Source organism: Lytechinus variegatus, chromosome 7 (genome assembly GCF_018143015.1).
Source record: "Lytechinus variegatus isolate NC3 chromosome 7, Lvar_3.0, whole genome shotgun sequence".
Lineage (NCBI taxonomy): Eukaryota > Metazoa > Echinodermata > Echinoidea > Temnopleuroida > Toxopneustidae > Lytechinus > Lytechinus variegatus.
This window is the reverse complement of record NC_054746.1, coordinates 25,462,747-25,485,985: the sequence shown is the minus strand read 5'-3', so window position 1 is coordinate 25,485,985 and position 23,239 is coordinate 25,462,747. Positions and strand designations below refer to the sequence as shown.

At 34.8% G+C, this 23,239-nt stretch overlaps 1 protein-coding gene across 2 annotated transcripts in view; it reads left to right on the top strand.

Annotated features, from left to right (window-relative positions):
- Nucleotides 1-23,239, top strand: part of LOC121418839 (sodium-coupled monocarboxylate transporter 1-like) — a 44,453-nt gene that overhangs the window by 5,196 nt on the left and 16,018 nt on the right. For both annotated transcript variants that reach the window (XM_041613018.1, XM_041613017.1), the window contains exons 2-7: nucleotides 788-853; nucleotides 1,341-1,392; nucleotides 5,523-5,590; nucleotides 6,617-6,771; nucleotides 16,112-16,252; nucleotides 17,261-17,390. In XM_041613018.1, coding sequence (XP_041468952.1) covers nucleotides 788-853; nucleotides 1,341-1,392; nucleotides 5,523-5,590; nucleotides 6,617-6,771; nucleotides 16,112-16,252; nucleotides 17,261-17,390 — 612 coding nt within the window. The remainder of the gene's footprint in view (nucleotides 1-787; nucleotides 854-1,340; nucleotides 1,393-5,522; nucleotides 5,591-6,616; nucleotides 6,772-16,111; nucleotides 16,253-17,260; nucleotides 17,391-23,239) is intronic.

Here is a 23,239-nt window from a genome sequence, read left to right as displayed (position 1 = left end):
AAACCACTGGCGGATCCTGGGGGCAAAGCCGGCCTGTGCCTCCCCCCCCCCTTTGAGAGGCACAATTAAAATTCCTAATGTAAAAATGCCTTTGAAACAGAGGTGTGCCCCCCCCCCCTTGAAAGTGAAGAATTCTTTTTCTTATTAAAATTTTCCGTCTGGAAATTGTACCCCCCCCCCTTGGAAAATCCTGGATCTGCCCCAGGTTAAAACTTTATCCAAGGTAGGACGATTGCTCTCATGAGTGGGACATGATTTCATGGGACATGACTGGATGATGATAACTCGTCACTGTTCATCCAGGGAGATGCCATTCTCTGGTTCATCTCATTAATTACATAAAGCAAGTTATTTTTTTTTCTTCTAGTCTCGTTCCAGGATACACTAATGATCATTTTTTAATCAGTCTATACCGGCAAACTAACTCGTATCATACACTCTTAAAAATGTTGGGCAACGTACTGTCCTCACAACAATTGGTTAAAGCTTTATCAAATTCTGGGTAGTTTTAAACCAATAATGTGTGCTTTGGTTGAAAAATACACAGTATTGGTTGAAAACTACCCAGAGTTGGGTGATTTTTAACCAATTTTTGTGCGGACAGTATGTTGCCCAATATTTTAAGAGCGTACACAAGATGGGTCAACCTTGATGTGACCTACGAACATTTTGCGTATTCTTGGACATGAGTCCAATATGAACATTGAGTTGACGGTTTTCCGCATCATCTACTTCCCAGGGTAGGCTAGCCCAAATAATTATTTTTTCATTTCATTTTTACACCTAGTACTTGGAACTCCGTTTCAACAAGACCATACGTGTAATCAACATGATTATATTCTTCTTCCAAACGGTATGTATTCATTAGGCATTGTAGTGAAGTAATGGGAAGATTTTTGTTAAGATTATTTTATATAAGACCAAGTATATTTAAGAAATTAAAAATATATTTAAAATATTTCATTAAAATATCTGATTTAAGATAAGATAATTTTGGCATTTTAAAGTTTTCCTTCTCTGAGGAAATACAATTATATTTCATTCACACTGCAAAAACGCCGGTGTTAATTTAACACCATCCCGGAATCTATATATGTCCACACCAGAGAAGTATTGAAGCAACGCCAGTTTGGAATCAAAGGCAATGATTAAAAAAAGAACAACTGCAACACAAAACTGGATTTTAATGTCATTGTATAAAATCAATTTCAAGGTGGAATCGATTCACAAATTAATTACATGTTTGGATATGTCTTTACTTCTGTAACACCAAACAAAAAATGCCGAAATGTTTATTAATAATCCTTTAACACTTGTATTTTTCTGATTTGTTTCAACAGATTTTTTACATGGGAATGGTAATTTATACACCAGCCCTTGCCCTAAATGCAGGTGATTATATTACATCAACTAAGCTGATAAAATAAATGAAAGTCCGAAACCTATTGCAAGCTTGTTTTTTTTTATACTTGCCATGCTAATAAAAAAAATCCAGAATGGTCTGACTATGCTTCGTGGGCCTACCAAAATGTTTTTGAAATCGCTCAAAATGATTTGCCGGTAATGATTGCACCTTTCTGTTGTATCAAGAATGAAGAGGGAATGTTACTGACAAAAGTATAGATGCACATGATGAGGGAAATTATGTTTTCATGATATACACCCGCTCAGACCCTCACCAATGCACCAGCGCACACACACACACACACACAACGCTTCTCAACTTTAACCACAGAGGCCTGATTTCACACTTATGACTTTCGGCCAAACTTCGTGAAAACCTGCACACGTTTCCCCCTGGTAACATGGTGTATTAAGGTTCACATACTGTCTATCAAACATTATAGGCTTACAGTGGTGCTAAAAAGGATAAATTGCCAATTCGTCTACTGCCCACTTGTCCCCTCACCACATGGTCTATTTTCATTTAGTCTAATGCCATTCCGTCCATCAACATTTCGTCTAACAATCATTTGGTCTTACAATTTGGTTTAATCGTCACTTTGTCTAATCATCGTTTCGTCTATGACCATTTTGTCTCATAATCAGTTGGTCTAATATCCATTTCATTTTTATTCATTTTGTACAATTTAACACTTAGTCCAATTAGACCAAATAGTCCAGTAGAATTTTTTCATACCTGGAAAAGTTGTTAGGTACAAGGTTTTTTTTGTTGATTTGTGTTCTATATGGGTATTGAAATAAATTCAGCTTGGTTGCCACCTTGGCAACCTTGAGCAATTTTTCAATTAGCCTAATTAGCATAATCATCTAATTAGCATATTACGATATGTAATATGCTACTTCTCTTAAACCAGAAAGATTAAAAACATAAATAATGTCAGTTTACTAAGAGGTCATGTGACGAGGAATCGATTTATAGCAATAATTTAGATATTTAAGTTATGCAATTATCGTAATCAGCCTAATTAGCATAATGAGCTAATTAGCATAAGTGCAATATGTACGTAATTGTGGATGTCTATCCCAAAAATGCCTAATACGCAGATAATGCATCCCTTGTCGGGTTTTCTATAGCGAGGAATTCATTTATGACATTATTTTTCAAGCTGGGTGACAGCTTTAAGGTTATAGTAACATTTTAAAAGTGAAATTTAGATATCAAACCTTAAAAATAGGAATACACTCATGGCCAATATCCACTTGCATCTCAAGTAGATATGAAAAAATTAATACGCTAAAGTGATTTGTGTTGTTTAACATGAGGCGCTCTTTGTAACTCCAGTGTGACTAAATATGCGTTATTCATAACAAAACTAAGTTTTTTTTAAATGTCATTACCTATAAAGTGTATGCACCTAGTTAACGAAACTTAAACATAAGAGTAATCAAGTAATACTGAATATCCTGTCTGAATTTCAGGTCACATGACCTAGGTCAAAGGTCACTTAGCGTCAATGAACTTTGGCCATGTTGGGGGTATTTGTGGAATTGTCATAACTTTGAAAGTTTATGGAACCACATGTAGTTAATATAAGTGCAATCATGTAGGCCTATCCCTGTATATCCTGTGCGCATGTCAGGTCAAATAACCAAGATCAAAGGTAATGAAAGGTCAATGAACTTTGGCCATGTTAGGGGTATTTTTTAACTTGGCATCATATCTTAGAAAGTTTATGGATCTAGTTCATGAAACATAAACGTATGGGTAATCAAGGATGAAGGATTGTTTTGCACACATGATAGGTCACTTGATCATGGTCAAAGGCCATTTCGGATCAATGGACATCGCATGAATTGTTCTTACGTGAACACTTTATGCAATAGCTGCTTTCAAAGTCAAAACTGCTGCTATATCAAATCACGTAATGCAGGCTAGACAGCCAGAGGCGTTCCACTTTGATTAGCTCATTATGCCAATTAAGCTTATTACAACATTAACATTGTTTAAGGTGAAATACGATATCATAAATGAATTCCTCGTCATAGAAAACTATGAAATAGCTGTATTATTCATGTTTTCGGGCATTATTTTTTAATATAAAATGACAAAGGAATATATATTTATATGTAATTATATTGGTAATTATGTTAATTAGCGCAGTATACTGATTGCCCCAATTACACAATAACATTTGTTAAACGGGGAAAATAATGTCACAAAATAATTCTTCATCATAGAAAACCATAGGATAGCTGTAATTGTTTGTTTTCAGGCTTTCTCAATATAAAATGACAAAGTAATATATATATATATATACATATATATTGCACATATTATGTTAATTAGCGCATTATTACAAAAATTACATTGGTAAAAAGGTAAAACTAATGTGATAAGTGAATTCCTAGTCATAGGAAATCATCGGATAGCTGTACTATTCATGTTTTCGGGCATTCTTGATACAAAATGACAAAGGAATATATATTCATATGTAAAATATTGCTCATAAGTTAATTAGCGCATTATGCTAATTACGCTAATTAAAACAATAACATTTGTTAGTCGGGAAAAATAATTTCACAAAAGAATTCCTCATAGAATAATACCATAGGATAGCTGTATTATTAATGTTTTCAGGCTGCTGTAGTACTTTGACAAATAAATCTATATATATGTTAATTAGTGCATTAGGTTGCTTATGCTAATTATGCTAATTACTGCGACTGCATTTGTTGAAATGGAAAAATAATGTCATAAATGAATTCCTCGCCATAGAAAACCATATGATAGTTGTATTATTCATTTTTCAGGCATTCTCGATATGAAATGACAAAGAAATATGTATTTTTATATATATTACACACACATATATGTTAATAAGTGAATTATGCTAATTATGCTAATTGTGCTAATTACAGCGATTGCATTGGTTAAAATGGAAAAATAATGTCATAAATGAATTCCTCGCTATAGAAAACCATAAAAGGGTTGCATTATATATGTATTGGGAATTTTCTGGATAGACATCCACAAATACATATACATAGTGTATTACACTTATGCTAATTAGCTCATTATGCTAATTAGGCTGATTACGATAATTGCATAAGTTAGATATTTAAAATATTGTTATGCATGGATTCAACGTCACAGGACCTCTTATAAAAATGATATTATTTATGTTTTTAGTCTTTCTGGTTTAAGAGAAGTAGTATATTACATATCGTATATATGCTAATTAGATGATTATGCTAATTAGGCTAATTAAAAAAAAATTCTCAAAGTTGCCAAGGTGGCAACCAAGCTGAATTTACTTCAATCCCCGTCTAGAACATGAATCAACAAAAAAAATTGTACTTAACAACTTTTCCAGGTCTTGTACGTGGCCTATGAGACCGTCTACTGGACTAAAATGGTATATGGACTTATGGCTATTGGACCAACTGGTTAATAGACGGAATGACATTAGATTGAATGAAAGTAGACCATGTGGTGAGTGGACGAAATTATGATTGCTGATATTAGACGAGTTGGCAATTGGACGAATTGGCATTATACGAATTGGAAATAAACCCTAAAAAAGGTTAGTCAATAGTGAACAACACCAGAAAATTCTGCCATGTTGTAGATGTAATTGTGAAGTCAGTTAATGTCTCCTGCATTTAACACGAGGAGTGTATTTTATGATGGGGTTTACTTACTTTCTAGCACCCCTTTGTAGGCCTGCGTCGCTTGCCTACCTTCAATTCACATCAGTTTCAAGTATCTCAAGCTAGTCCTAGTTCTGAATCACAAAATCTAATTTGTTTTCGCTTTTATTTGTAGAAATTCAGTTTTACCCACATCACTATAAAACGAATGAAAGTGTTACTGTCATTAAAAATAAAGTGTTATTATTTCCATATTTTATGTTGTCATTTATCAAAACAAATTATCCTTCAAATTCGATCATAATCGTACATTAGTATTTTAACCATTATAATCGTACTGTAAAACTATTGATATTGAATGTTTATCACATATTTCTATTACATACATTACATATTTCTGATTCGGACATTAAAATATGGATTTTCATTTCATTTTTTTAATTAATTTGAATTAAAATAACTTGCAGCTACTGGAATGAGTCTAACAGCCAGTATCATCTCAACTGGGTTAGTTTGCATCTTCTACACCACAATTGTAAGTAGGACCTCTGTGTTTTATGGTGAAGATAAAAATAGAAATAACAAAGTCTTCATTGATAGTTACTGCCACAAAATGACAGGATCGAGGTGTGTCATTTGATTTACCATTAATAATTTGGACTTAGAAAATAATGATATCCATAAACTGATCTACACTCCAATAAGGAATAAAAACTAATTTCCAGAACTCTTGCCATCTTATAACATCTATCCACAACAATGAAATGCATATTCACTCTTTTCATTTTCAAGACCAAGCCTATACGATATCGAATTTATTAGTATAAATTTTGTAAAGTCAAGCACATTTTCATCAAAACGGGAAATCAAGTCAACGAAGTACACAATATGCTCTTTAAACGGTGATATCCATACTATGATCTTTTTATAAATAATTGTAAAATAACAAATGTTTTGCTTCTATGCTATCTATTATTTCGTGACTCCTAATGGAATGGTATATACACAATATCTTGGGAGGGGGACTTCTTTATTATCACATTTATTTATTTTCATTAATTCAAATATTTAAAAAAAATGGTGCACACTTAAAATTTTGGGCAGTATACTGTCCACTGTGTTGGATAATATATGTTTGTAAAATATATATATATATATATATATATATATATTTATATATATATATACATATATTCTTGGCAATTATTATCCAGTTTAGCAAATTTATTACCCAATTGTTAGTTTTGATTACCCAATTTGGGCAGATTTTTACCAATTGTTGTGTGGACGGTATGTTGCCCAGGGTTGGATAAAAGCTGGGCATTTTTTGCCCAACTATTTTAAGAGTCATCGGATCATTCGCTTTACGTAAACTCTATCATGCCCATGATATCATGAATATCATTTTTGTGCAAACAATAAGTTAAAGGAGTTAGAACTCTATTTATATTGGCATACAACTGCTACATATGACCATGATAGTAGGTTGGCATGACCCAAGTGTTTACCCCACTATGTTTTTTTAATCAATTTATTTCATCCCAATACTCTCCACGATCAGGGTGGCATAAAAGCAGTACTATGGACCGATGCTTTCCAGACATTGGTGATGGCTGGTGGGATTGTTGCTATCATCATCGCTGGCTCCATAGAAGTCGGTGGATTCAATGAAGTCTGGGCAATAGCCGACGAAGGGGAGAGAATTAACTTCTTTGAGTGAGTACAATTTCATGGATGTCGCCACCATACAGGAGCTGGATAGTGATATTTCGTGCACTTTTGTACGCATCTGGACGAGTGTCGGGTGGGGTGTGTGTGTGTGAGGGTGTGCGTGTGTGTGTGTGTGTGTGTGTGTGTGTGAAGTGCGTAGTTGTTGTGGGGAGCCATCACCAATGTCTGGAAAGCATCGGTCCATACATGGATCCTAGGATCCATGGTCCATAGAACTGCTTTTATGTCACCCTGATCGTGGAGAGTATTGGGATAAAAAAAAAATGACTGTGCACCTGTGAGTTGTGTATAAGTATTATGTACATATACGTATGTAAGTATTAATTTGCAATGTGTTTTTGAGATTTTTTGTGTGTGTGTCAGAGGGTGTGTGGGATGAATATACTAGCTTGTTTCTGCAGGTATGACAATTGCCAAAATGTTTCAAGATTTTTTTTTTTCATATGAATAGTCTATAGATAGAGAGTCCGACAAAAAAAAAACGACGAGAATCTTATTCTGATTCGATTTCAAATTCAATTTTAAAAAAATAATTACTCAAGCTATATTACAAACTTCGAGACGGTGAATATAACAGTAATAATGATGAGGATGTTAATGGTGATAATAAGAATGATAACAATAATAAAAACAGTAATAACAATTGTAATAAAACTATAATATTCTTGTAAAAATTAACAAATTCTAGTTGGTTAAATGACAAGATTCTTTTTAACAAGTATCTTATCTTTTGTTTTTATACAAATTCTATTGAATTTTGTACATATTCAGATCTATTAAGATATTAGTGGATTGTTTGGAGAATGGCGGGGGAAATAAATATGTCATGCTCATCGCGACAGAAAATACTATCATCACCTTTCGCTTCTTTTGTCAGCGCTTTGTATAATCGGAAGGAAAAGGCGCTAATATCAAATGACTATTCAATTAGATCGGATTGGAATTATTCTTATCATAAATAGTATTGATTTCTGTTTTTTTTTTCAAATGCCACCTCCCTCTCAAGAATCCCCAATCTGAAATAAGTATGAATCCCAGCATATTGCCTTGTTAATTTACAAGTCGAAGATGACCTTACAAAGTCGGCAAACTTTAAAGGTCACGCAGGACGTGCAGGAGGGCATTACGTTTGACTACATAAACTTCTATCCCCATGAGCATGATGAAAGTACGATGAAATAACAGCTCATATTAATGCACAGTCATACGTACACGAAAAAAGGTCACATCATTCACGGCCTGAGCTCAAATGTCACGATGAAAATTTACTTTACCTTCATCTTAGGTACTTTTGTTTACACACACTTTTAACGATTTCAATCGACGTCCTTCACGCCTTAGCGACAGCTCCCCATTCAAAGAATCTCTTAATTCTCATATAATTTCATTGAGTCTGTATTTAGATCGTGGTTTACGCAATTAAAAAGTTGCCCTTGGTTGCCATTCTTCTTGCACAGCTAGCCTTCTACTCAAAGGAGTTTCACACTGATTGCTTACTTACCTGGGAACGATTTTAATAGGATGCTAGCTTCAATTTCACAGGCAAAAATAAAGTTTTCACTGCCAAACGAAGTGGGGTTTTGCCTCATCGAGGAATTCCACCCCCCCCCCTTTTTTTCTATCCGCCCTCTGCCAGGGCACTGCCTATTCAAAGTTTATCGCTTGATAAGCACAGAAAAATTGTGGTAAAGTAGCATGTAAAAGTCGATAGTCAATAATTTTGATTGCTAAAGACTGGATTTGTACCGACCTCTTTTGCTGAAAAGCACTCTTTTATGCTGCTCTTTGCCTCGAAATAAGGTACTGAAAAAGGGGATCCAACCCAAGTTGAAATTTGATTTTAAAAAAATAACAAATCAGATAAGCAGACCAGTGCAAATTTAAACCGAATTAAGGTATTATGAAGGATATGTTACAGCAGTGATGGGGAACTGTAACGTAGCCCTTCAGAAAAAATCAATTAGAGGTTAAGAATTATGAAATTTTCACTAAAAGTACTGAGGTGTTAAAGATTTACCGGATAGATCACGTCATGGTGAACTTGACTATATATTTTTTTTCATTATCGTTATTATATTGTTTGTTCTTCACTCGTGCCAGGAAAGCGAAAAGTGACGCTTGAACACTGTGACCCACGTGACGTATGGGTCTTTAGTCTCGATAAAAAAGAGGTTGAGGGCGTACGTTACAAATGTACCACTTACTACAACTTGGCCCCATCTTACAAAGAGTTGCGATTGATCCAATCAATCGCAACTATGGAAAGCCAGCAAAGTCAACATATAAAATGCATGTTTATTTTTCAAAAAAAATCTAGATATGAATGTATGTCCATAAATTAATTGATTTCTTGGCAATTTTGTGTGATCTTTTTGTTTACAAAAGACATTTTGCATATTTCCTGGAGAAAACAATTATGGCACTGATTGATTTCCATAGAGTTACGATTGATTGGATCAATCGTAACTCTTTGTAAGACGAGGCCCTGGATATCCCTCGTCTGTCATGCGCATAGTGCGGTGGGGAATCCAAAAAGATGGAGACTTCTCTAAACATGGGAACCATCCGTCCTATTTGAGGGAGCTAATTGGGATACTTGACCCTCAAAAATTCCACGACTTAACAGTACAAAATTGACAACAAACTTTTCAAAAAATTGATACTGCAAATCAAAGCTGAACCCTATTGCCAAACCATCATTTGGGTTTTTTCCAGTGATTTGTTCATAGAATATAATTGAGCGGGGTCTTAAAGGGGAAATTTGCTCTGACAAAAATTTTATCGTAAAAATAGCAAAAAAATAATAACAATATTGCCGGAAGTGTGAGAATAATCCATCAAAGCATAAAAAAGTTATTAGAATTTTAATTATTTGATTTGTTACTTCATTTGCGAGCAGCTTTCCTAGACGTATTTGGGGGGGCAATGAAATGTAATTTTCTCAGAAAATTTTAAGTGGTTTTTACTCTATCTTTAGTATATCAATGTACGAAATAAAAACAAAAGTAAGTTATCACGAACCATTGAAAAATTTCTGCTTTGATATATTACATAACATTTGGGGCAGCGGCTCGTATTATGACGTCTCAGATCCAAGATTTAAAATTCTAATAACGTTCTTAATCTTTAATGGATTTTCCTCAAACCTTCGCCAATATTTTTTATTATTATTGTGGGGATGGGGGGTTGTTGTTGAATTTCCTTTAACAGATAGATGGTCTGAGCAGACAGCCTATGCTCCGTTGTACATGTTATAGAGAAACGGAATTGTAGAAAGGCGCTGTCGCTTGATGTTGTATAATTCCAATCCTGGATTACAGTTTCAGACAGCCTTATAGAAGGTCTACTAGAACTTAGCATGTAGGTGAAAATTAACGTGGTCGCACCGTAATCATATATCGAGGTCGGTCTTTATCAATAAGTGTGATATAATTTTTTGTGCTGTTCACCTAGTCCATGATGCAACACGGGGGGGGGCTTTCACTCAACGTCTTACGGAGGATACACGAACGGAGTAAGTGTATTGCCAAATGCCCGACAAATAAAGAACAACCTAACCTCTCCCTACATTCAGAGTTGCAGATGTATCGTTTGTCCGGAATGACAAAATTGTTGTTTTCATTCATCAATGTTCTATTAAAAGACTTAATATTTGTCTTTATTACTTGACGGCACTTGCTAATATTAGTCTTTTCATGAATCTTCCGTACGACGCTGAGCGAAACTCCCTAGTGTTGCATCATGGACTAGGTGAACGACCAGAAATTATATCACACTCGTTTGATAATGACCGACCTTGTGCATCTCGCTTTACTAAAAAGGTTCGACCGCCTAAATTTTCACACCTACTTGCTAAGCTCTAGTACAGACACAAAGGCTGTTGAAGCTATTGAAATCCTGATTTGAACTTCCGCAGGATACTGTGGCCGTGCCTTTTCTACAGTAGTCTGTAGTAGTCTAACGAAAATAACATATATTACTCCAGTAGACATTTTACATACCTGCAAAAGTCGTTAAGTACAAGGTTTTTTTGTTGCTTTGCGTTCTAGATGGGTATTGAAGTATATTCAGCTTTGTTGCCACCTTGGCAACCTTGAGCATTTTCATAATTAGCCTAATTAGCATAATAATCTAATTAGCATATTACGATATGTAATATGCTACTTCTCTTAAACCAGATGGATTAAAAAACATAAATAATGTCATTTTACTAAGAGGTCTTGTGACGAGGAATCGATTTATAGCAATAATTTAAATATTTAAGTTATGCAATTATCGTAATCAGCCTAATTAGCATAATGAGCTAATTAGCATAAGTGTAATATATACGTATTTTTGGATGTCTATCCAAAGAAATGCCCAATATGTAGATAATGCATCTTTTTTAAGGGTTTTCTATAGCGAGGAATTTATATATGACATGATTTTTCAATTTTAACCAATGTAATTGTTGCAATTAACATAATTAGCATAATGCACTAATTAACACACATACGTGTATATGTGTAATGCATATAAAAATATATATTTCTTTGTCATTTCATATTGAGAATGTCTGAAAACATGATTAATACAGCTACCCTATGCTTATTTTCTATGGCGAGGAATTCATTTATGACATTATGTTTCCCTTCTTACCAATGTAATTGTCGTAATTAGCATAATGCGCTAATTACCATATATGTGCAATATATACATTCCTTTGTCATTTTTTATCAAAAATGCCAAATACATAAATAAAACAGCTATCCCATGGTTTTCTATGACGAGGAATTAATTTCTGACATTATTTTTCCCCTTTTTACCAATGTAATTGTCGTAATTAGTATAATTAGCATAATGCGCTAATTATATGTGCAATATATGTATTCCTTTCTCATTTTATACTGAGTGAGAATTCCCGAAAACATATATAATACAGCTATCCTATAGTTTTTCGATGAGGAATTATTTTGTGACATTATCTTTTTCCTTTAAACGATGTTATTGTTACAATAAGCTTAATAAGCCTAATAAGGTAATTAACATATATTTGCAATAAATAGATTTCTGTGTCAAAGTACTGACTACATCGGCCTGAAAACATATATAATACAGCTCTTCTAATGTTTTTTATGTTGATGAATTAATTTACGACAGTAATTTTCTATTTTAACCAATGTCAGTGCCTTAATTAGAATTACTGGCCCAATGCACTAATTAACATCTATATGCAATATATCAAGTATATTCCTATGACCAGTGTGTTGGCTCACTTCACTTGGTAGAGCGTCCGTCTCACAACCGGGAGGTCGGGGGTTCAAACCCCGGCCGCGCCAGACCAAAAGACGTTGAAAGATGGGAGTTGCTGCTACCCTGTTTGACATTCAACGTCTAAAGGAATAGGGCCTCGTCGATCTGGCCCTGCTCAGCGGCTGCCGGGCCCACGATAAATTGGGCAAAGCAAATTTTCGGAGTATTTCATTACATGTCTATTTCGAACAATAAATTATGGATTTTCCTTTTTTTCATTTTTTTTCTATGTTAGTTTATATCGAGTGTGCCTGAAAACATGAAAAATACAGCTATCATATGGTTAGTGGTAATTAAAATACAGGTGCAAAACATATATTTCGTTGTCACTGCAGTATTGTCTCGCCTGCATAGCAGAGGGAAACTATAGGCGCCGCTTTTCCGACGATGGCGGCGATGGCAGCGTCGTCAAAATTGATATCATATAAACCAATGTCAATATCACTATAACTTAGAAAGTATAATAGTTCATGAAACTGGGACATAAAAGTAATCAAGCATTACTTACATGTTGCCTTAGTTTCAGGTCCCATGACTAAGGTCAATGATCATTTACGGCCAATGAACTATTGGGGGGAACTTGTTGGGGGAATACATATCGAAATCTTAACCGAGGATAAGTTTTTGAAATGTCGTCATAACCTAGAAAGTGTATGGACCTAGTTCACGAAACTTAAACATAAGTGTAATCAAGTAATACTGAATATTCTGTTGGAGTTTCAGGAAACATGACCTAAGTCAAAGGTCACTTAGCGTCAATGAACTTTGGCCATGTTGGGGGTATTTGTGGAATTGTCATAACTTTAAAAGTTAATGAATCCACATGTAGTTAATGAAACTTGGACATAAATGCAACCATGTAGGCCTATCCCTGTATATCCTGTGCGCATGTCAGGTCAAATGACCAAGATCAAAGGTAATGTAAGGTCAATGAACTTTGGCCATGTTAGGGGTATTTTTTAACTTGGCATCATATCTTAGAAGTTTATGGATCTAGTTCATGAAACATAAACATATGGGTAATCAAGGATGAAGGATTGTTTTGCACACATGTTAGGTCATTTGATCATGGTCTAAGACCATTTTGGATCAATGGACATCATATGAATTGTTCTTACGTGAATATTTTATGCAATAGCTGTTTTCAAAGTCAAAACTGCTGCTATATAAAATCGCGCAATGCAGGCGAGACTGCCAGAGGCGTTCCACTTTGATTAGCTCATGCCAATTAAGCTAATTACACCATTAACATTGTTTAAAGTGAAATACGATATCATAAATGAATTCCCCGTCATAGAAAACTATGAAATAGCTGTATTATTCATTATATATATGTAATTAAGTAATTATATTGTTTATTATGTTAATTAGCCCAGTATACTGATTGCACTAATTACACAATAATTTGTTAAACGGGGAAAATAATGTCACAAAAGAATTCTTCATCATAGAAAATCCATTGGATAGCTGTAATTGTTTATGTTTTCAGGCTTTCTCAATATAAAATGACAAAGGAAAATATATATATTCATATATAAAATATTACTCATAAATTAATTAGCGGATTATGCTAATTACGCTAATTAGAAATACCATTTGTTAAACGGGAAAAATAATTTCACAAAAGATTTCCTCATAGTATAATACCATAGGATAGCTGTATTATTTGTTTTCAGGCTGTTGTAGTACTTTGACAAATAAATCTATATGTATATGTCAATTAGTCCACTAGGTTGATTATGCAAGCGACTGCATTGGTTAAAATAGAAAAAAATAGAATTCCTCGCCATAGAAAACCATAGGATAGCTGTATTATTCATTTTTCGGGCATTCTCGATATGAAATGACAAAGAAATATGTAGTTTATATATATTACACACATATATGTTAATTAGTGCATTATGCTAATTATGCTAATTACAGCGATTACATTGGTTAAAATTGAAAAATAATGTCATAAATGAATTCCTCGCTATAGAAAACCATAAAAGGGTTGTATTATTTACGTATTGGGAATTTTCTGGATAGACATCCACAAATACATATATACAGTGTATTACACTTATGCTAATTAGCTCATTATGCTAATTAGGCTGATTACGATAATTGCATAACTTAGATATTTAAAATATTATCATGCATGGATTCAACGTCACAGGACCTCTTAGAAAAATAATATTGTTTATGTTTTTAGTCTTTCTGATTTAAGAGAGCTAGTATATTACATATCGTACATATGCTAATTAGGCTAATTAAAAAAATTGCTCAAGGTTGCCAAGGTGGCAACCAAGCTGAATTTACTTCAATACCCATCTAGAACACGAATCAACAAAAAAACCTTGTACTTAACAACTTTTCCAGGTCTTGTACATGGCCCATGAGACCGTCTACTGGACTATATTGGGAATTACATGAAATTTGGTATGAGACAATAAAGAGCTTGTAACAACTGGCACAAAATCAATTGTAAACCAAATGGGGTTAATTTATTTCTTAAAATAGTGACCATCTGACCTCCTTGTGTAGTTACATATATTTCATGTACAAATTTTTGTCTTGGTGGTTCCAATGTATTGCGTGAGAACAGACTATGATCTTAAAAGTTAAATACCAAAATATGCCGTCAATGTCAGACGCATTTTGGTGAATTTATGAAAATGAACCCTGGGAACGATTTTTTTAGTTGGGGTGCTGAGGTGAATTTGACAAACGACCAAAAAAAATGTTTTTACAACAAAATGAAGGTGCTTTGGGCCCCGATAAATTTGACACCCTCCAAAAAACTCAGTTGTTGATTTACCACCAGTATTGAAGCAACACCAGTTTGGAATAAAATCGATGCTGTTTCAATACTAATTGGAGTTGTATAAACACCTATCTGGTGTTAGACCAAAATCAAACTGGTGTGGACATACATAGATACCGGAATGGTGTTAAATCAACACCGGTGTTTTTAAAGTGCAAGCAAAAAATAAAAATAGATTAAAAAAAAGGTTTCAATCCAAAATGAAGGTGATTTTTGGTCTATAAAATTTGACAATTTGGATAATAATTTTGATAATAACACACGCAGCACTCAGTGGCGTATCTAGGGCAAATGGCGCCCAGGGCAAGAGCTAAAATCTCGCCCCTTTAAAGTGATTCGTATCTAAATGAATAACGAATGCGAACGCGAAGCGCGAACTGAAGTCTATTGATTTTTAGACCTGAAATCGGGATATTTTAGGGAGAAGTAATCCCACGTTGCGTATCTAACTAAGCAATGAATGCAAGCACGAAGGGTGAGTTGATTTTCTTTTTATATACTTACCTGATAGGAAAAATCAAGGACTATATGGAGGAATTCATGAAAAGGATACATATCTCATCGGCGTAATGTGAGCACGAAGCGCGAGCTGGTTTTTTTTATATTTATCCTCACCCCAAAAGGGACAGTTCAATAGTTGTTAAAAAATAATGAAGAGGATTTGTGTCTCAAATATAAAATCAGAGCGCGATGAAAAGCTTCGACAATTAAAACAGAAGAATTGTATTTCAGAACTGTTTGTAAGAATTAATAAACAGTAACAAAATGCCAACCCGTAGCTAGAGATGAAAAGTTATGATATTTGCGTTTGAAAAAGGAATATTTTAAGGACTGTTCGTTGGAATCCCTGACGAGGATGGATAAGTATATAACTTATCAAAAGTTGGCACGAATAATCATCCCTGGGTAGAGACATGGAACAAATTTTCTAAATATGATGGGAACTGAATTACCATGGTAATACCTTTATTCCTTTGCCCTTCTCTTCATTTTCATTTTCTTTATTTGCGCCCCCTGAAAGTGGCGCCCGGGCACGTGCCCCCCCCCCCCTTGCCCCTCGCTAGATGCGCCACTAGCAGCACCCCTAATTAAAATGATGGGGTGCTTCAGCACCCCCGCTTCCCAGTCCTATTAACATGCAGTTGTCAAAATGTGCCGTTTGGTTTGTGTAGTTTCGATAATTATTGTCTTTTGTCTTGTTTTTTATCATTATCATTCACGATTCAGCATGAGAACTGATCTTACCATTCGGAATACCTTTTGGACCGTGACAGTTGGAACCTTTATGACGACCTTCCATTCATTTGGGATGAACCAAGCCATTGCGCAGAGATGCCTCAGTCTCGGCTCCGTCCAAAAAGCAAAACGGTATATTTGATATTTAATGATGATAGTGGTGAATGAATTTGAAGTGATGATGATAGTGGTGATGTTTATTTATTTAATTATTTATTTATTTCATTTCCGGGCAAGAAAGCATGACAGCTCAATAGAAACATTACAAAGGAATGTAAAATTGAGCATCAGCCATTGCCTGGTGATCACCTAAAAGAATGAAATTGAAAAATTGAATTGAAATTCATGTTGATGGTGATGATGTTGTTATTGAATACTATTATGAAGACGATGATGGTCTAAGCATTTTTTTTATTCTAGTTGTACTTTGTTTTTTTTTAATTTTGATTATTTTTTGTATCATTACATCTTACAGCAATTTTTTTTCAATCATATTTAATTTGACCTTATCTTGTAAAATCTTCTCTTTTCTTTATTATATCCTCCATTTAGCATGTTCCATCGTGTATGTTTTCATTTGGTCAAAATGATGCCATCAAAATGGTTTCCTCTTTTCGCATCTCTGTTTATCTTATTTGATTTTCTCTTCTAATCTCATCGTATTTCGCCCTGCTGAAATCTCGACTTGCTTGTTTAGTCTGATTTGATGAGGCTTATTTCCATTTCGTCTAATTCCAATTCGTCCAATTGCCACCTTGTCTTATATCGTTTGGTCTACCATCAGTTCGTCCACTCACCACATGGTCTACTTTTTTTTAGTCTGATAACCAGTTGGTCCAATAGCCATTTGGTCCATTATACCATTTGGTCTAATGAAACTAATGTGTTAATTGTGCCAAATAAATGAAAAGAAAATGGGTATTAGACCAACTGGTTATTAGACGAAATGGTAATAGACGAATTGGTGATTAGACGAAGTGATGATTGGACCAAATGGTTGTTAGAAGAAATGTTGATGGACGGAGTGGCATTAGACTAAATGAAGATAGACCATGTGGTGAGTGGACGAGTTGGCAGTGGATAATTATAATAAGTGACATTTTACTTTACCATTTGATTGTTATATTTCTCATGTAATAGAGCAATAGGTCTTGCAGTGCTAGCTGAATGGATTGTCATTATACTCATGGGATTATCTGGTGTGGTGATGTATTCATATTACTTCGATTGTGATCCGTACACTAAGGGCAAAGTCTTCAGCCCCGATCAGGTGAATCTCTATCATATTTTTCTGATCTCACTTTGAAATACAGTAGGCCTATGTGTCAAAATAAAGGTAATCCCAATTCAGACTGCTAATATGAATGAAATCATTGGATATTTTGATTGATAGCGGGAATCCTTACTATAATTTGGCTAATCTTGTGTGTCCTTCCGTTTGTTTGAAGCAGCTTTTCTCCGTGGTTTTCCACTCAATCGAGCTGGAATTTTTTCTAAACATGGTTAAATTGTTCACAGATTGTCATGAGGGGGGTTGTTTGTGGTATTTTGGTCGCATTATTTAAAGTTTTTTTACAATTCGTAACTTTTTGGCATTCCTTTTCGCAGCCCTGAGTATAGCTTCGAAGTTCCCAGTCCCTTTTACCTCTCTCGGGTCAGCGAAATACAAAGCATGCATGCCCCGCTGAGGATACCGCGCGCTACACGCGTCACTTGCACTTGTACTCTATGCAGCAGCAGTAATCGCAAACGCAGCAGCAGTAATCGCAAACGCGTAACAATTAACTCACAAGCGATGTGTATTTCTTGCGACGGTACATGTTGCAAAACTTCATCACAAAGGTTTTATCTCCCGATTTCTTTGTCAACATTATTCTCACTTCACTGTCACCTGCTTGCTGATCAGGTGAGAATGAAGTGAGAATATTATTTGTAGGCCTAGAATCTATGTCAACATCAGTGAAATCGGGAGATAAAACCTTCATGATGAATCTTTGAGAAGGTTACCTTTTCTTGATAATTAGGTCAATCCAATGACCTACCTACCCAGTTTCATTAAAACATCCATTATATTTAATCCTGTATTTTATTACATTCAGCTACATGCTCATCAACGCTCCAAAATCAAACTGTGCCAGTGCTCTGTTGTACACAGTTCAGTGCATGGTTAGTATTTTGACGTAAAATGTAATATTTATATTGAATGATTGCATGATGCCGCAGTAAATCTAAATTCCAACATATGATGAAGTTGTTTGGTTGAGTCAGATAATCAACTCAGTGCTAAGTTCCAAAACCCAAAATTAAAATTGTCTTAAATAGATTTCCTATTAACCCTTTTATTTAAAGGCAAATTTGATCAGATTTTCTTCTGCAAATTGGCAACACTGGCATTTTTTCTTTTTTTGCTACACACATTCAATAAAATTAATGTCTCTAAAATTCATTTACAAATAAATTAACTATATTTAAACATTATGTTTGCCAATTCATATGTAAAACTTTATTTCTGTGTGATTAACAAAATACAATTCTTTCTATTAAACATAAAAACCTGTGAGGTAAAGTAAGAGTTTGAACACTTTATATATACACTATTACAACTACTACTTTTAATAATAATAACAATGATACTATTACTACTACCTTTTTTTGGGGGGGCGGGCGAAAATATGTTTTGCCCCCCACTTTTTTGTTTTTTTTTGGGGGGGGCGACTGCCCAATATAAAGGATGTTTTAATGAAACTGGGCAGAAACATTAGATCTAGACCCCACTTCCGGCGCCTATATGCTGGGGGGTCTAGATCTAATGTTTCTGCCCAGTTTCATTAAAACATCCTTTATATTTAATCCTGTATTTTAACAGATTCAGCTACCTGCCACTCAATGCTCCAAGGCCAAGCTGTGCCAGTGCTCTGTCGCACACAGTTCAGTGCATGGTTAGTATTTTGACGTAAGACATAATATTTATATTGAATGATTAATGCCACAGTAAATCTACATTCCAACATGTGATGAAGTTGTTTGGTTGAGTCTGATAATCAACTCGGTGCTAAGTTCCAAAACCCAAATTAAAAAATTCTTAATAGATTTGCTATTAACCCTTTTATTTAAGGGCAAATTCGATCAGATTTTCTTCGGAACATTGGTAACACTGGCATTTTCTTTCTTTGCTACACACATTCAACAAAATTAATGTCTCTAAAATTCATTTACAAATATAAATGAACTATATTTAGTATTATGTTCGCCAATTCATATGTTAAACTTTATTTCTGTGTGATTAACAAAATACTTATGTAGTGTGATCGTAATAAACAATCATTGGTAAAATGATTTTAAAGACTGTCTCACTCATTTTATCACCCCCCCCCCCTTTCTCTCATTCTCACTTCTTTTCGACATCGATCCTGCCATACTTATATATGATTGAGCAACCTTTAATTTAAAAAGTACAAACAACCGCAGTCTAATGTACATTGTAAGGTACATGTGCAATGTACTTACATATTTATTTCTGACCCAATACATGTAATCATAACATTTCTATATCACAATAGTTGCCTCTTGACTGCTTACTGAATACACCGTGTTCTAATACATTTTTCCATTTTATAGTAAGATTTGGATTTCACTCTGTAATGATTATTAAAGTTCTTCCTCCAGTTCAACCCAAGATGCTTAATTTAATTGAACCTCCTATCTATATTGAAAGAGAAGTCTGCTATGAATCAGTTGTCTAAATATATTTCATCAATAAACTGCTTGGCTTTCAGTGTGAATAGGCAGTTTAGCTGTACATACAAGATTGTCACCCCCTCCCCCCACACACTTTGATAAAGAAAAATGACTCCTACCCCCTGTGCTGCCACGGGTAATTGCTGCTAGTTACCTAGTAATTGTAACACGTGAAACGTATTACGCGTGTAATTATGAAGTTGTTTTGGGGTTTGGAATTATGCTTTTGTTGTAGTATTGTTGTATTTGACTATGAATCACGCGGTGGTTTTTTTTACTCGCTGAAATTACACGTATACATGGAATCTAACATGATATGCTATAATAATGATCTTAAAGGGATCGTTTAACTTTGTGAGAAGCTGATTTAAAAAATTCTCAAACTAAGATGAAATATGTTTATGAGTTTATGTATTTGTTCCAAGAAACCCTAGAAATCATCTTTATTTCGGATGAAAAGTTGTTAGTATGTGGGAATATGTGATTATATTGGATCGCGTCTACTAGACGATTTTTCAAATCACTGAGACTTCGCCAATTTGAAATAAATTGTACGACTCCCTCTGCCGTTGAGATCGTACTAGTATTAACGGCTACGCAAGCGAGAACTGTCAATCAACCAACAGTGAATAGTGGGGGGGGGGGGGGGAGGGCCTCTACGGCCGGTGTCGGCGGCTGCACTGAGAATTGTAAACATTACATGCAGCGCATGTTCCGCTGGCCCGTGCCGTGTAATGTAGCGCCTTGCCGGTTCTTGGGTGTCGAAGCAGAGAAATTCACTTTCAAAGAAGAGAAACAGAATCTGAGCGCAATACAAGATACGTACAGACCCTTTTAGATAAGAAAAATTGCGGACTTACTGATTCCTCGCCGGGATGATAGTAACGTGGCAAATTTGGGTCGATGTATTACTTGAAGATAAATCTAAAGTGTAGCATAAGAATATGTGCGATCCAAAACATATCATACATGTACTTGCGAATGGAATAAGGACATGTGGTCTCTCGAGCTCTGTGTAGTATGTCGTGAACTGAGGGGAGGATCCGGGGCCGGGGGGAGAATGCCTTCATCCCATGCATGAACGTTTCATAGTTGATGTGGGTATGCAAATTACTTGGTATTACGTAAGACTCTTCTCATATCGCTCGAAAAATGAACATAATGCAGGACATAATGTTTTCATTTCTAATGCATGTGCAGTCATATGATTATAATATTTCATATATTTAAGACTGAGCTCTGATGGGCCGAGCACAACTGCGCTGGCTGGTCAAGGAGGGGAGGGGGGGGGGGCAAATCCGACTTGCACCCCCTTTTTGAGAGTAGTAATCAAAACTTGTGAGGTAAATATGCCATACATTTTTCCCACGTGTGCACCACCCACCCCCCCCCCCCCACCCCTTGAACGGGAGGTCCTTTCCTCTTCTTTTTTTTTGCTTGACAAATTTTTGGCGAAATACCTTTTAGATGAAAACCTTTTTATTTTTTTGCCGTGTCAAAATTTTCTCAGGAAATGGTGCCCCCTCCCTTTAGAAAGTCCTGGATCCACCCCTGCACAACATAAAGCTGTTTATCTCCCCCTCCAACACATAACTGCACACAGCCAAACAACCAATGTAATGTGATTCCTAAAAAGAGTTAGTAAAAAGAGTTCGTGCAGTATAATATATATATATATATATATATATATATATATATATATATATATAAAGGTATATCTTGGGCATAAAAAGGACATAAAAATAATTGCATTCTGCGGCCGGCGGCGAAAGTATAAAAATATTAGATTCTGGATTGGCAGCGTTGAAGCATAATCTTCCGCCGCCAGTGCCAGAATGTATATTTTTAGGTCCTTCGGGGATGGTAAGAAATATTTCCATCCACGTTTCACATCAGCAGATACAATACTTATTATCATTTAGGAGGGATGTCCCATGCAACTAAAGTCTGATTTTTTAAGTACATCGTAGCTTTATTTTTATAATCATGGACCTACTATGGCCTAAATTAATGATGCGAGCGCGAAGCGCAAGTTAATGTTCACTCTTATATTTCGATTTGAAAGGAAATATAGGAGCGCGAACTGTTTTATGTACATGTACATCTTAAACGGGTCATTCTACTCTTGGTAATCAAGCAGGGTATGGATATCTTAAACATTTTGATTTATGTTCTCGCGTATAACATTGTTTAAAATTTTGGCATGAATCATAGAGTGTAATTAAACATTATGATTCAACCCACACACACACCAAATTATCCATATCCAACTATTACGATAAATTAAAAATTAGCAAGATCGAGGATTGTCATATTGTAAGCATATTGCTTTTAAAAAAATGACTGAAAGCCGAGATTCAAACTTACTATTTAATTTGCATTGATTATACAACAGAATGGTGCGAGCGCGGAGCACGATGCACAAGTTGAAAATTGTTAATATTTTGACATGAAGAGCTGAATCGGGTCATTCTAAAATACGGTCTTATGGTAAGTGTAAAGATTATACGCTAAGCGAGCTGAAATTTGCTGAACATTGGATAAACTGTTCTGTAATGTTGCATATTTTCCTAAATAATGATAAGAGCGCATGTAGAACGCAAGCTGATTTTTTTTTTATATATTCGCGATTGAATTTTTTTGTATAATGATTTCTATTTTTCTGTTTTTCAAATCGTTCCTCTTTCCTTATTTCATTCACATTTATTCTTCTTCTTCTTATATCCTTTCTTATTGATCCTCTCTGTTTCCCCTTGCTCTATATAGGCATAGGTAGAAAAGCCCAAGAAACTCCAGAATCCTGAGACGTCAAGATGGTATTTTGTACCAAAAAATATGAAGTCATGCACCAACCTAAAAATATCAATTCAATCGGATTTTTAAAAAAATGTGGAAAGACACATAGTGTTCGGCGACAGGGCATATAAAGTTAAAGAATGAAATAAAGAAATGCTAGTAAACGCAGAGAGTTGAGTTTTAAAAGTTCCTCGATCTTATATTCAAACCCTATATTTTTATTTCAATAGCATTTTCGTGAAATTCCTTATATAAAATTGCATTATAAAGGGTTATACATGTATAAAGCTATTCCCGGGATGCACGGTTTCAAATCTCCCGAAATTTTCGGAATTTCGGGAGATTTGACCTTTTCCAGGAAGGGTTCTGATTGAAACAAATCTAGGAAATTTCGGGAAATCCGAAGATTACAAGTAAACAATAATTAAACATAGCAACTATCAACATTCATGTTATATTTTTTAAAATTGTTTACTGAAAATTTTCTGTTCGCGCTAACGGATTTCGTAATTATGTTGATCTTTCAAAAAAGGGCATGAATAAACGGGTTTTAAGTAATTAATTTTGTTTCGGCTGGCTACATTA